The following is a 13,760-nucleotide window of genomic DNA, read 5'->3' as shown; positions in this document are numbered from 1 at the left end:
TTAGAAGAAATGCTGTGATGAAGGAGACAGCAAAGCCTAGGTTAAGAACTCATGGAGGATAAGTAGATTTTCTTACAGGATCTGAATACCTCCAGGTGCAGTGGGTATGATTTATTCCCTCCACCTGCTTGTCCTGGGGCTCTGAAAGTTTTCCATCAGGCTCCTCCCTTCTGCCCCCCAGAGGGTGTGAGCCACTGACTCCCCCGTCCCCTGTGTGCTACAACCTAGCCAGCTTCTGGGAGGAGGAGCAGCAGGGGAACACAGCAGCCCAGAAGTAGCCAGGAGGTCATGTTCACACAAGGAAAAAAAGACAAGGGACCAACAGTACAATTTAGCCAAGGGCAAGTTAAGACCCTGGGGCAGCGCCTCATGTAGACTGGACAGGCCCAGGTCTGGGAGCTCCAATAGCTTGTGTCACCTCCTACCTGCTGGCAGTCACACCTCTTATTCCTGGTCTTAGCCCTGAATAATTCTCTAGGGGTTTTGTTTGGGCAGCACATATAAAACTCTCCTGCCCCTTCTCGTCCGCACATACGCAGCGGTGCCTGGCAGGCCCCAGCCACCAAGCAACCCACTGCAGCCTGATCTTCATAGACACGTGCACACATCACACACTCATGCGTCGCATCACAGCATGCACGTATATGCATCACACTCCACACTTCACAGATACACTACAAAATACACGTTGCAGATGCACACACTCGTGGCCACACATTGTGTACCACACAGTTCAGGTTCATAGGTCACATGAGATGCCACACACTCACAAATCACACACTGCACACGCCCACACTACCTCACACTCTCACACCCACACCCAGTTCTGCACAGCACATTCGCCCATTCATATTCCCTCTGTCTGCCTGGGTCTGCAGGGCAGTCCCACCACCCTCCAGCAGCTGGATGGCAGAGTCCAGCTATGGAACAGCCTCAGGGCAAGGAGCATCTCAGTAAGGAGGGAGGGTGTGGATGCCAGCTGAAGCCTCCACAGTCACTCTAATCGGAGGCTGAGCAGCTCATTTGCTGGTTGGAGGACATCATGCAGACAGCTGCTCTGAGCAGGCACAGGCCCATATGGGGAGGGTAGAGTGGGCAGCTGCTCCCACAAACGCTTCCTCTGCACCTGCTCTGAGCCTCACACTTGACCTCCACTGCGGAAGTTGTTCTGTGTTTTGGAGAGTGTGTGACAAATCTGGTGTGTGGGGGAAAAGGGAAGTGGGGTACACACAACCACTGAGCAGCCTGAAAGCTCTGGTGGCCATCCCTCCCTGGGGTGTGGAATGGCCCATGTCCTCCGTGGGCACAAGAGGCAACAGCACCTGGAAACGAGGCCCTGAGAACCGGTGACCAAAATGAAACAGCCAGGGAGGAAGCCCTGGGAATCCTCTGCCAAGGAAGAGCCCTGAATGTGTCAGTTTATGGGGCTTGTAAAGCACTTCCACATCTGTGATTCTGCTGGGCGTCATAAAAGATGGGTAAGATAGCCAGCTTAGGGACTGTCCCTGTTTTATCAGTGGGAAAACTATGGCCCAAGCAAGCTTGCATGAAGCTAGAAAGTGCCAAGACAAGGACTTGAGCCTTCTAACCTGAATCCAAGGTCTATCCATGATGCCTCACAGCCTTAGCATCTCTTGTCCTCCACCAATGGGCCTCACCCTTGGGCCCTTGAGGTCCTGAAGGATAGCTCTGCCAGACTACTGTGAGGTCAAGCAGACCTTGCTGTATGACTGGTCCCACTCTACTGCTGGTATTGCCCCTGTGGCCACTGGACAGTGCCAGAGGGCAACACCTTATTGCGGTAGTTGGGGGAGCTGGGTGATGAGGAGTGGTCGAGGCACCGGATGAACTGTCAGAAGGACCCCGGGAATGACGCTCTGCAGGAGGGAAGGCCAGTGGTCACCTTGTCGTGCCTTCATTTAATTTCTAAATAGACAGCCACTGGTGAATTCCTACCATGTTGTCAAGTGAAACTCTGTATCATTTCTAATGGGGTTTTTCTGTTTTTATTTTTTATTCTCTTTAATGGTTTGATCAATCTTGCATTCTTGCATCTGATAAACTAAGCAACTTCGTTGAAGATGACTATGTGATATAAAAACCACTATTAATTCCTATCATTTTGTTCTGAAACTCTGTATTATTTTTGTTGTTTTTGCTTTGTTTTGTTTTTGTCTATGTTGTTGGTATTTTACTATTGTTCTTTTTGATCATTCTCTTTAAAATAAAAAAAATTTCTAAATAGAGTGGACCCTTAACTTAGGAACTCACGTCATTCCAAGCGCTGGTTGTAACTCAAGTTGTCCACTGAAAGCCCAGGTTCCTCTACACAGCCTTCAGGGTCTCTCTCCTGTATCCAGGCAGATCTCAGCGTCCTTAGAGAGACACTGGCCCAGGATTTCTCAACTAATCCCATAAAGGAAAGGATGCTGTAATGTTCCTCCCAGAGCTCTTTAAGGGTCAAATCTGCCTGAGACCACCTGGAAGCACAAGCAGTCAGCATCTGGGTCATAACTCAAGTCTTTGGTCACAGGGTAAAACTAAAATTCCGATCATAACCCAAGTTGCTCCTATGTCAGGCCAGGGGCAACTCAAGGGTCCACTGTAAACCAAAGCCCTGAGGAAGGCAGTGAATTCCCATAATCTGTGATTAGCACCTCCATATAGAAGGTACTCAAAAGGATTTGTCAAGCGGTTAATGGTGACTGATAAGGACTACAGTCCAAGCTCTGTCCACACCCCCTTCATCAAATGAGGTAAAGAAGTGAGGAGATTCTTTGCTCTGAAGGCAAGAATAAAGTAAGTGACTCTAGCTCAGGAGTCCACTACTACGCACATATCCCCAGAGGCCCCCCGAGAACAAGGGCCAAGGAAGGAAATATCAGGGGCGGAGGTTGCCTGGGGGCCTTCGAGCCCTGGTGACCCGTTCTTGTGCAACACAATATGTTTTTTCAACCGATTTCCCCTGTGGTTTGCTGATGTTTTCTTTTTTAGACTAAGACTAGTTAGCAAACAAGACAGGTTATCATTTCCTCATTTTGAGGCCTTTGTCCCTCAAGGGGGCCAGAATCTCTTTCAAGGTCCTGATTGTGAAGGGCTCCTAGGTGAGCACTGGGTGTCTGACCCCCACCAGGGGCTTCTGGACGGGATCTTGCTCTGGAAGGAAACATGAACCTCTGGCTTTGGTCGCTTTGCTTCCTGCCAGGTAAGTGCCACTGGAGAAGCACCTCAGACTTCTCAGGAGGCCTGAATTGGCCAGGGTAGTCACTGTCAGGCATCTCCAGCTTTGATGTTTCTGGGCAGATTTAGCTGCAGCTAGTGCCTCGGGCGTGACAAGGACAGACACCGTGTGAGGTGTTGGAGGACCTCTCACCCCCTGCTAGTGCTCCCTTTCCACTCCACTCACTTCTGCTCGCATCTGTGTTAATGCGTAAAGGCCGAACGTGGTCCCTCTCCTAGGCATGCTTGTCTATTACTACGGGGTCTTGAAGCTGTTCTTTCTTCTTGCTTCTACCTTTTCTTTCTTTAGCTCTCTTTCACTCTTAAATTTCTGACTTTCAATTCCAAGTGAAGATTTCCTAATCCATTCGACACCCCAATCTATTTCCTGAGCCCCATATCTCAATTCACAACTATCTCCTGTACACCCCTACTTCAATGTCACAGCAAGCTCTGAAATGCAGTGTGCCTAATGCCTTATCTCAAACTCATCCCACCCGCTAAACCAGCTATTCCAGCCGTCTCCGGCATCTTGAACATCTGCCACAAAGTGCCTGCATGGTTTTTCACCACCTCTTCTCTTCACCCCACCCAGACTTTGGTCTGATCAAAGGCCAATCCATGTAGCTGCTAGATCCACATTTAGGATGAGAAGCAATAGCAGTCTCTCTCTATTAGGGTGGTAACAGGAAAAGGCAAGGAAAAAACACACAATCATCTCTCAACTCTCTTTCCCACTTCATCCAACTCAGTCTGCATGAATTCCAGATAATCTCCCTACAGCTTGACTCTCATCATAAAACTTTGCCCCTTCTCAAACCATAATGGCTCCTACTGCCTACTGAGTCAAACATACACTCCTCTTCACACTCGGAGCTCACCACACTCCCTGCACTTACTCCTGGCAAACAGGGCTCCTCCTTGAACACATGCTGCACATTCCTGCCACCGTGCCCTTGTTCAAGCTGTTCTTTCTGCCAGGAACATCCATCCGTTCACCTTCCTCCTTCATGTGTTCCTCAAAGGCTGTCTCAAACTCCACGTCATTCCCATAGATTTTCCTAAGCCACCTTTTCTGAACTCTTGTCGCCAGTCCCACTGATAGTACAGCCCTGTGTGTGTTTATCTTATTGGGTTTATTAAAGGATATGGTCCTTAAGGTCAAAAAGCTTTCCTGGTCATATTTAATTTCTTTGTGATGTCTTGAATATGGAAGAAACTCAAATGCTTGTTGCTCTGAAGATGAAAAGTCTTAAAAGCCCAAAGGAATAGACTTTCATGCAATGTCAGGTGCTCTAAGAGGTAATGGGACATATGTGTGCCCAGTACATGGTTCACTAAACTTAAGTCTGAGATGGAAGAGGGTTTGGGTAGAAGTAGAAGATCTACAGGTATAAGGGCACCTAAGGGTTAACTTAGTCTGCTATGCCAGCACAGCCATTCCAGCTGGGCAGGAGAGGTCCCTGCCCTGGGCCCATCCCTGTCTATGCCCAGTCCTACAGGGAAGGAGCAGCCTGGCTCAATGCGCCACACCAATGCCTCTCTTCTAGAACTGGAATTCCCTGTGCAGATGGCTTTGGTCCCCTTTCAGGGACAGTGCAAGCTTCTATCGTGACCCCTAAGGAAGTGGCTACTGGGGAAGCAAGTCAGAGATGGGGAGCCTGTACCTGCAGGCTGGAGGGTCTGCTATCTGTGTATATCCCAAGACCTGTGTTCTGGGCAGGAAGAGGGGATGAAAAGAGAAGAGATATGAGCAAGAGGCTGGGGCAGGAAACAAGGCAATTTTTCCCTTGTGGAGCCACACTTTAAAGTGGATATTTGAGGAACATGTGACTTAGGCAGGACAGGGGAATGTAAGATATTTATCCAGGAGTTGATTACTTTGATTGATAACTCTATAGTTTTAATAAACACATAGTATTTGGGTCTTTATATGTAACCTTAAGCCTACAAATGTTGGGTGCCCAGTGTATGTGATACCCGTTGTAGCCCACATGGACTACAGCCCTCTGTAGGTTGTAGAACAGGGCTCCACCCTAAGCAGGGCAGAGTCACAGGATGTGGGCTCTTGAGCCTTCTTACCTTCACCCTTACTAAAAATAATACATGCACCTGATGCTGTGATTCAACCCATACACACACAAACACACCTACCTGAAATTTATTCTTGACTCTGTTGTATGAGCATAAGTATTTTTAAGAGTTTCTTTGGGTGGGGTCTTTTTTTCCCCTTTTCTTCTTTTTTGGTACTGGGAATTGAATCCAGGCCCCTGTGTTTGCTGGGCAGACACTGCATCGCTGAGCTACATCCCAGCCCCGTGAGGATAAGTGTTGAGTTGGAAAGGCGACAGTACGATTTTCTGAGATGGAAAGGGTATATGAAAGAATAGGTTTGGGAACAGCAACCATTTGTGCATTGTGAGTTTACTGTCATCTTAGATAGTCAGGTGGAGCCCAAGTAGAGACGTCAGAGAGGCAAGTCTGCAGCTCAGAGGTAAAGATAAAACTGGAAATAAATAAATATTTAGGTGCAATCTGTGTGCAGTCACTGCAGTAAGTGAGCTAGTGCAGGAGACAAGGAGCCACAGGACAGAGAAAGGGCAGACCCGAGAATCAAGCGCCATCCCAGCGCTGAGAGGTGGACAGAGAAGAAGGGAGAGAGGAGGCTGCCTGGGAGCAGTTGCAGCAAGGGGCAGGATCTGGTGACAGGAGGGCCCTGAGGAGGACTGTGCTTTCTGCAGGGCTGCTCAGGTCTGTCACTGTCACCAAGGGCATGGAGGCAGACAAATGACCACTGAAGGACAGCGCTGGTGACCTCGACAGGAGCAGCTTCAATAGGGTGCTGGAGGCAAAGTCCTGCCGGGAGTAGACTGTAGGGAACTTGGAGGTGTGGAAGTGAAATGGACTGAGTGACTCCAATGATGCATTTGAGAATGAGAACCAAATGCATGGTGGGTGCGGGGGTGGGGAGGCAAAGGTAAGAGGCGGGTATGAGATCTTAGCGCAAGCTACTTACAGCAGGCAGCGCTGTGTTTGAAGAGGAGGAGCCTGCAGTGGGCAGAGTGATCACTGCAGACAGGAGTTCTGAGGCAGAAGGGGGCAGGTGCCTGTGAGGACAGGCAGGACAGAGGGCAGGCAGCTGGCCTGCGCACACCTAGGGTGCTTTAGATGCAAAGGAGAAGCCAAGAGGGATGGATGATTCTGATGCTTTTAAAAAGATTTGAAAACTCCCATGCCCCTTCTGATAAACATAAAAATACCAAGCCAGCCCTCCTCCTCTGGACATCTAGGTTGATGAGGGCCTGCTCCCCACCCCCACCTAGAAAGTCAGTGCTACACAGAAGCAGCCAGAGTCAATCTCAGAGCAGCCCCAGCCGCCGAGGCACTGTAGACCTGGACATTATTCTGCACTATGAAAATGATGGGGTGTTTCTCATGTGTCAACAGGTGATCCAAAAATACAATGAATGCTGAAGTAGACATATTTATCACAGTAAAAGGCACATTGCCCTTGATTTCCCTCAAAATATGCCCACACAAACATTTTGAACACACTTAACCCATCTTTCTTGTCACTTTCTGAAGTAGTTCTGGAAGTCCTCTTTCAGAGTGTCTTTTCATGGCTGCTTTGATGTCTTGAATCTATTCAAAATATTTACAGCAATTTTTGTCAAATAAAAACTTATAGTGTGTTCTCATCTACTTTATTCAGCGGGTCTGGCTCTGTGCAATTTCTGGCTCTTCCTCAAAGTCAAAATGACCATGAAAGGCAGAGGTTCTGAATTGGCTCAGGGGATGGAGGCAGCCACAACAGCACAATTAAGGACATGAAAGGGAACTTCCAGAACCGCTGCAGAAAGGGGCAAGAACAGTAAGGGGGTGTGTGTGCTAAAAGTGAGAAGGAATATTTTGAGGGGTTTTTACTGTAATACATTTTTAGAAATGGTTTGATATTCACCATATTTTCTATCACAACTTGTATACCCAATAATATATTAAGTGACCATTTAAACCAGTATCTCCTCCTTCCCTACCATTACCATTAAAAATCTAGCACCACTTTAGAGATCAGTACCACCTGCTTAGTAGCCTTTCTAAGATGTTAACACTAAACAGGTTGGCTCCATGGGATTCTTTCTACTGTCTTCCCTGTGTAGTTATACAGCCCAGGGCTGCAGAAATGCAAGGGCACCTGGCACATTCACCTCCCATGCAGATCCCCAGGCCCCACCCAGACAGCAGCAAGGCCTTGGCTCAGGGCAGCCAAGCCCCCTTTATCTTAGTGAGCTCCCCTCGGACAATGCCTATATACACTGCGCCATTCTAGAATTCTAAACCAGATTACCACTACCTTTGCTCTGTTTTGGAAACCTCCTTCTCTAAGTCTTCAATAACAGTCAGAAGCTGGTACGAACTTCAAAGCGAGCTGGTTTGAATGATGAGCTGGGGTCTGGTCATTTTCATAGTGCCCACTAGTAGTCGCTGGTTGACCCAAGCTCAGGGTATGCAGCTTTGCTCCAGTGTGTGAGCAACAATGATCTGGGCGAGCAAGCCAGGAATTTACCTGGCAGGCGAGGACCCCCACCCCTGCTCTGTCTTGCCCTTGGGAAAGCAGGTTCGTTCCCCAGCCCCTTCTGGTGGGTAAGCACCATTCAAAACCACTCCTTCGGGGCTGGGGATTTAGCTCAGCGGCAAAGCACCTGCCTGGCAAGTGCAAGGTCGTGAGTTCGGTTCCTTGTACTGGAGAAAAAAAAAAAAAAAAACAAAACCAAAACCACTCCTGCTCCTCTGTCCTCACACTCAGCTTTCCCTCAGGTGTGGGCTCCTTCACCCCAACTGGGTCTTTGCCCTTTGGTTGGGACTTTGTGGACAGATCATACTTCTGTTGCCTCCTTCCAGCAGTGAGGCCACCTCGTGGCTGTACTTAAAGTAGTGCTGGGTTTGCTCCCAGCCGGAGCTCATATTTCTTCTGTGCTGGCGCCGCTGATCACATTAACGCTGGCTGCACTTTTAGATCCCAACAAGCTCCTGGTGGAGGCACCTTTCTGGCTCCTCTCCACCCTCCCCTAACGCATCTTTGCCCCCGTGATTATTTCTGCTTCTTTACTCTTGTCCACCTTCTGCCATCTACCTGAACTCCCAATCCAAGCCCCTCTACGCTCCCATTGTTGCTCTTGACTCTGATTTGATTGAGCTCTTTGGAAGTGTTCTGAAGGCATCTGTGGATGCCTCTCGGTAAGTCTGCAGACTGCCCTCTGTGCGTGGACCACTTGCTCCCTCTTGGACCCTTGCCTCCACGAGGACTGTTCTTGTTCTGGAAGACTCTCTTCTCTAACCCAGCTCTCCAGCTTCACCCAGACATATACATACACGCTCATACACACTTTACCCTGTGAATGCTCTTCCTAGAAATAGGCAGCCACTTATTGGAACCCACTCAGCTAACATTTAATCATCCTCGTCCCTACCCTTTCCTGCAGCTGGCTGAACTGCACTCGATCCGCCTCCTCTAACCCAAAACATAAGCTTTTGATGTCAGGGGCTTGCAACCCACATCTGTTACCCCTCCCCATCACTTATGCAAAGTGTGCACAGCCCCACAGGCATGCACTCACGCTCATGCATGCCCTTGCTTTCCCTCGCGAGTTCGCTGCCTCTGTGACAAGCATCATCGTCCTCAGGGCCCCATGCCTTTCCTTCAGGTCCCAGCTTGGACATCGCTCCCTCTGATGACACCACCCCCGCCACAGCAGGCTCGGGGTCCCTTCTTGCTTTCTCCAAGGGACACTGTGCTCTCTCTGTCATGGAATCTATTACACTACTGTGCCATGGTGGCTGTCTGTTGGTATCATTCACTAAATGATCCCTTCTGTGAGGGCAGGATGAGAAGAAAGGCATTCGAGAAACATTTGCCGAGTGATTGAACTTAGAGAGCGGTTGGGATGAATGGTCAGTGGGATGGACCCGAACAAAACAAACTGGGAAGGGCAGTGTGCCACAGCACGGCGCTGCAGTGTCTCCCAACCCCACGCAAAAGAGGTCACTGGGAGGTACACGCTCTTTCAGGGTCACTGAGGCACATTGTTTCTCCTTGAAATGGGTGTGATAGTTCTGATTATATTCTCGGGGGGTGATGTCTGGGTCCTTCAGGGCTTAGGTTTGGTGATGAGGCTGGAGTTTAAGGCTAAGCTAAGGCTGAGGCATAGCACTGGGGAGGTGCCCAGAACTGGCCTGAGATTGTGAATAGGGCTGGGCATGGGAAGAAGCTGAGGACGTGGGCAGGAATCACTGTTGGGTGAGACTAAGGGTTGACAGAGGGTGAGCTGATGGTGACGATGGAACTTCCTCTACATCCACCCCCTCTCTCTGCAGTCTCCGGGGCTCTGAAGATCCTCCCAGAAGTAACTCTGGATGGAGCCCTGGGCGGATCTGTTGTCATCGAGTGCCCGCTTGCTGGAGAAACAGAAGTGCGGATGTACCTGTGCCGGCAGATGGTTAACACGGGGTCGTGTAATACGGTGGTATCCAACAACTTTGTCAATGACAAATACAGGCACCGGGTCGCTCTGATGCCATGTTCAGACAAGAATCAGTTTCTAGTGGAGCTGTCAGGGCTCACTGAAAGTGACAGTGGGGTCTATGCCTGTGGATTGGGCAAGAACACAGACCGAGGCAAAACCCAGAAAGTCACCTTGAATGTCCACAATGGTGAGTCACCAGCTGCCCAGAAAATATTTCCATTTGGCGTGAAGACAACCACCTCGCCATATGAGGCTCGATACTATTGTCACGTTAGCCAGTTCAGTAACAATTGGCCTCTACATGGTTGAACCGCACAGCCAATTACCCTCTGGCCATGGAACTTTCTACACTCAGCAGATGAAAGCACAAGATGGGTGCTGTACTGATGGTGCCCATCCTACCCAGTGGATGAGAGGACAGGGTGGCGTGAACTTGTGCAGAGGCTCTGAGACTAGAGGAAACTGGAAGCAAATGACATAATTGTGCTATGTAACTGTCTCATGAGAAACTCCAGAAATGAATGTAGACAAAAGACACTAAACAATCGAGCCATATTTGTAGGCCAGATTTGTCACTGTGTGGTCTGGGCCTTGATTTCTCCTGAATCCCACCGTTCTCCTCTTCTCCAGTGATTTCCTCCTCACATGCTGTACTGAGCCAGCAGCCTACACCGCCAGCAGTCTCCGATGGCTTGGCAGGGAGTGTCGGCGGGGCCAGGGGGAAAGAGTATTTCCTTTGGGGAGCCCCAAGCCCCATTCCTGTCCAGTTACTCTCAGTGTAGTCTCCCCTCATCCCCTTGTCACCATCCACCTTAGTGAGGTCACCTTCTATTTATACCAACATGCCCTCCCAGACCTCAGTCTCCCCCTCAGCAACCACCAACATATTTCTCTTGCTTTCAGTAGAGTATGAGCCATTCTTGGAGGAGGAGCCCATGTCTGAGCCTCAGAAATTGTTGTATGAATTTCTGCAACAACACATGCCCAACTGGCTTCAGATGCTTCCACAGGCCAGGGATGCCGAATTCATACCCAAAGGTCAGTGCACCAAAGGCGAGGAGGGGTGGAGAAGATGCTGTGGTGTTGTGAAAATGCAGGGGAGTGTGTTTGGCTCACAGAGTGGCTGGCAGAGCAGAACTGAGTCTCAGATGTGTATTTCCATATCTTAAGAGACGAGACCTTCCTCTGGTAGGCCTTCCGCATCCTATAGCCCAGACAGCCCACCCTGGTTGCAGAACTTCCACATCACCACCAGGGGGCACCACAAGCAATGACGTTTAGGCTCCATTCACAAAATCTAGCTCTTTTTATGAATGACTGCAGAATCCAAGTCCGGACAGGCATTTCCCAGCTGAAGGTCATCACACCTCCTGCCACCCACAGAGCTGTCTTCTACCTGCTGGCACCTAGCAGTTCTACCAACTCTATTATGCAATAAAAGATGAATGACTGCCCTACTAACAATTCCATATTTCAGTATCATTCTCCAGTTGTGGTGCATTCTGACCCGCAATGTTTCTCTCCTCTCCTCATATGTACCCTATGAGGTCAGCACATTAAGTGAAAGTTATTACAGTAGGAGACGCTGTGATGCCACTGAGCAGAGAGGTGTAGTAAAGTCACAGAGCCACAGTTGTGACTAACAGATATGAGGTGGGGACAACAGATGAGCACACAAAGACAGCACAAGACAGAATGGTACAGTTCTCTGCCTGCTCAGAGGAGAGTAAGCTCTTTTGCCTGGGAAGTTAGGGAAGGCTTCCTGGAGGAAATACCACTTGAAGCAAATACACATGAATCTGCTTAGGTGCCAGTGGAGCAGTATGGAGGCATTTCAGTCCATTGGTACTGAAAAGAAAAGAAAAGAAAAACCTAGGCAAAATGGAAGAGGTTACTGAGGAAAGAGATGGTAGCCCAGTCCTGTGGGAGCACCGCATATAAGGAGTGTTACTTTTTCTTGCCGTCTTTTACAGTTGCCACACCAGCTCAAAGGACTGAGGCCCCTCCAGTCCACCACTCCGGCATCACCACTCCAACCACCCGCCAGCCTCGACCTTCCACAGCATCCTCGGCAGCAACTGCCAAGCTGCCAACACTCCTGCCATCCACCACAGCCTCAGACACCTCGGCTCAGGAAGGGGTGCTCGGGCCCCAGGAGGCCAGTTACAAGCACCACTCCTGGCTTCACAGGCAAAGGTAAGAGCCTCCACCCTCCATGACGAGCTCGAGCCCAGCAAGGTAGGCTAGAACTAAGACCCGCTGAAACTTTCCAGCGACGCCCACTCTTGGGGACCCTTCTTGGCATCACTTCCAGAAATAGGCGTGAAATGCACCAAGCAGAGCACTTAATTCATTAATCCCATTCGTAAGGTGCACCTGTCTATGTCCCAGCATTAACCTTGCAGAAAGAAGTGAGATTCAAGTCTTTCACTCAGATTCATTAAATCTGTTCTGATGGGGAAGAGCTGAATGAGAACAAAACTAATTGTTAAAGTTACTTTCACCGGTTTCTTTTTACTTTTTAAGGGGTACCAGCAGTTTAAAACTACACAGGTGACATATACAGTAGTAGCGCCACTGGACAGCACCGGGCTAGAGAGGGGACCCAGTCCAGGGAAGAACAGCAATCGACCACTAGGTGGCAGCATTATAGCAGATGCCGAAGAAAACCCCTAATAATCGGAATTCTCTTTTCCTACGCAAACACTAATGCAGTACTGTACGTCAATGAAGAAAGGGATCTCCAACATCATTTTGGTTCTGGAAATGGGAAATCTGAGAACTAAGTGGTTTCAGAAAGAATCAGGACTCTGATTCCTAGTTTGGTAACTCACATCAACCTATCACAGGAAAAGTAAATTTAACCAACATGTCCTTAGTCTCAGCTATCTACCAACCTCTGTGCTATATCCGTAAGTCGTTGAAACGATAGAAATATGCAATACGTGGGTCTCACTAATACAAGTCTGTGACGAGATTTGTGATGGGCACGAACAGAATTGGAAACACATCATGAAAAAAATTGATTCTGGCTTACTATGCTTGGCGAAAACAGGACTCGGGCACCAGCTCCCTCAGAAAAGTAAGACTTCAGTATGTAGAAGTGGAGGAAGACCTATGCATTTGGGAGCACTTGCAGGGGGAACACTTCCACAGTTCTAAGAAACTAGCTCGCTTACTATTTGCAATAATCCTGAGTGGACCAAGGTGCAGCATGTGGGGTGGGGATTTGAACCTGCTAAAACGCCAGATGCACTCAACCCTACAAATCCACTGATCTCGTCGTCCTAACGGTTCTCTGAGATGGGTTCTACTAAACCCATTTATGGGGAAATGAGACTTGTTAGGGATCCGTCAGACAGGCGAGGGCAGAACCTGAATTCAGACCGTTTCCTCACTCCCCAACAAGTCTCCTGGGGAGAGTGGGGAGAATTCTAACAAAGGGACCGATCTGGGAATCGCCTCCCCAAAAGCTGGTTGCCCAAGAGCTTTTCTTGAAAGCTAAGTTCCTTCCTAACCTTCTTTTCCTCGTCTCTCCTTTTCCTCCCCTCCCCAGAGCATTCACCCCCGGCTCCCAGGCTGGGAGGGAAGACCAAGGCTTTCACATCCTCATCCCCAGCGTCCTGGGCCTCCTGCTGCTGGCGCTCCTGGGGCTCGTGCTTCGAAGAGCCGTTCAGAGGAGGCGGGGTGAGCAGCCAGCACCCCACACAGAGCCCTCGGGCCGCTTGGACTTCAGGGGAACCCAGGGAGATTTTGAGGAGCAGCCTGGGGTGCGGGAAAGCGGGGTGTGGGTCGATGTCCCGGACACGGGGACAAGGAGCAGGTCGGCCTGGGCGCCTCAGCCCTCCGTGGAGCGCGAGGCTGCGCGGGAACGGGGGTGGCCCGGGCTCCTGATGCCTCTTTCTTCTCCCCTTCCCGCGGCTGCCGAGCAGCCTTCTCCAGGCGGATCCGCCGCCTGGCGGTGAGGATGCGCGGCCTGGAGGCCTCGGGGCGGCCCGGATCGCGCCAGCCCCGCGCGGG

General features: G+C 49.8%; 1 protein-coding gene across 1 annotated transcript in view; it reads left to right on the top strand.

Annotated features, from left to right (window-relative positions):
- Positions 1 to 2,992: 2,992 nt before the first annotated feature.
- The window catches only part of Fcmr (Fc fragment of IgM receptor), a gene marked incomplete in the record, with an annotated part of 14,167 nt that continues 3,399 nt past the window's right edge, over positions 2,993 to 13,760 (top strand). Inside the window, 6 exon segments of the mRNA XM_013502785.1 lie at positions 2,993 to 3,205; positions 9,592 to 9,927; positions 10,644 to 10,778; positions 11,714 to 11,936; positions 13,297 to 13,427; positions 13,673 to 13,760. Coding sequence (XP_013358239.1) covers positions 3,169 to 3,205; positions 9,592 to 9,927; positions 10,644 to 10,778; positions 11,714 to 11,936; positions 13,297 to 13,427; positions 13,673 to 13,760 — 950 coding nt within the window.

This window comes from Chinchilla lanigera, unplaced genomic scaffold, assembly GCF_000276665.1.
Source record: "Chinchilla lanigera isolate Chin_1 unplaced genomic scaffold, ChiLan1.0 scaffold00005, whole genome shotgun sequence".
Taxonomy (NCBI): domain Eukaryota; kingdom Metazoa; phylum Chordata; class Mammalia; order Rodentia; family Chinchillidae; genus Chinchilla; species Chinchilla lanigera.
This window is presented reverse-complemented; position numbering and strand designations above follow the sequence as displayed.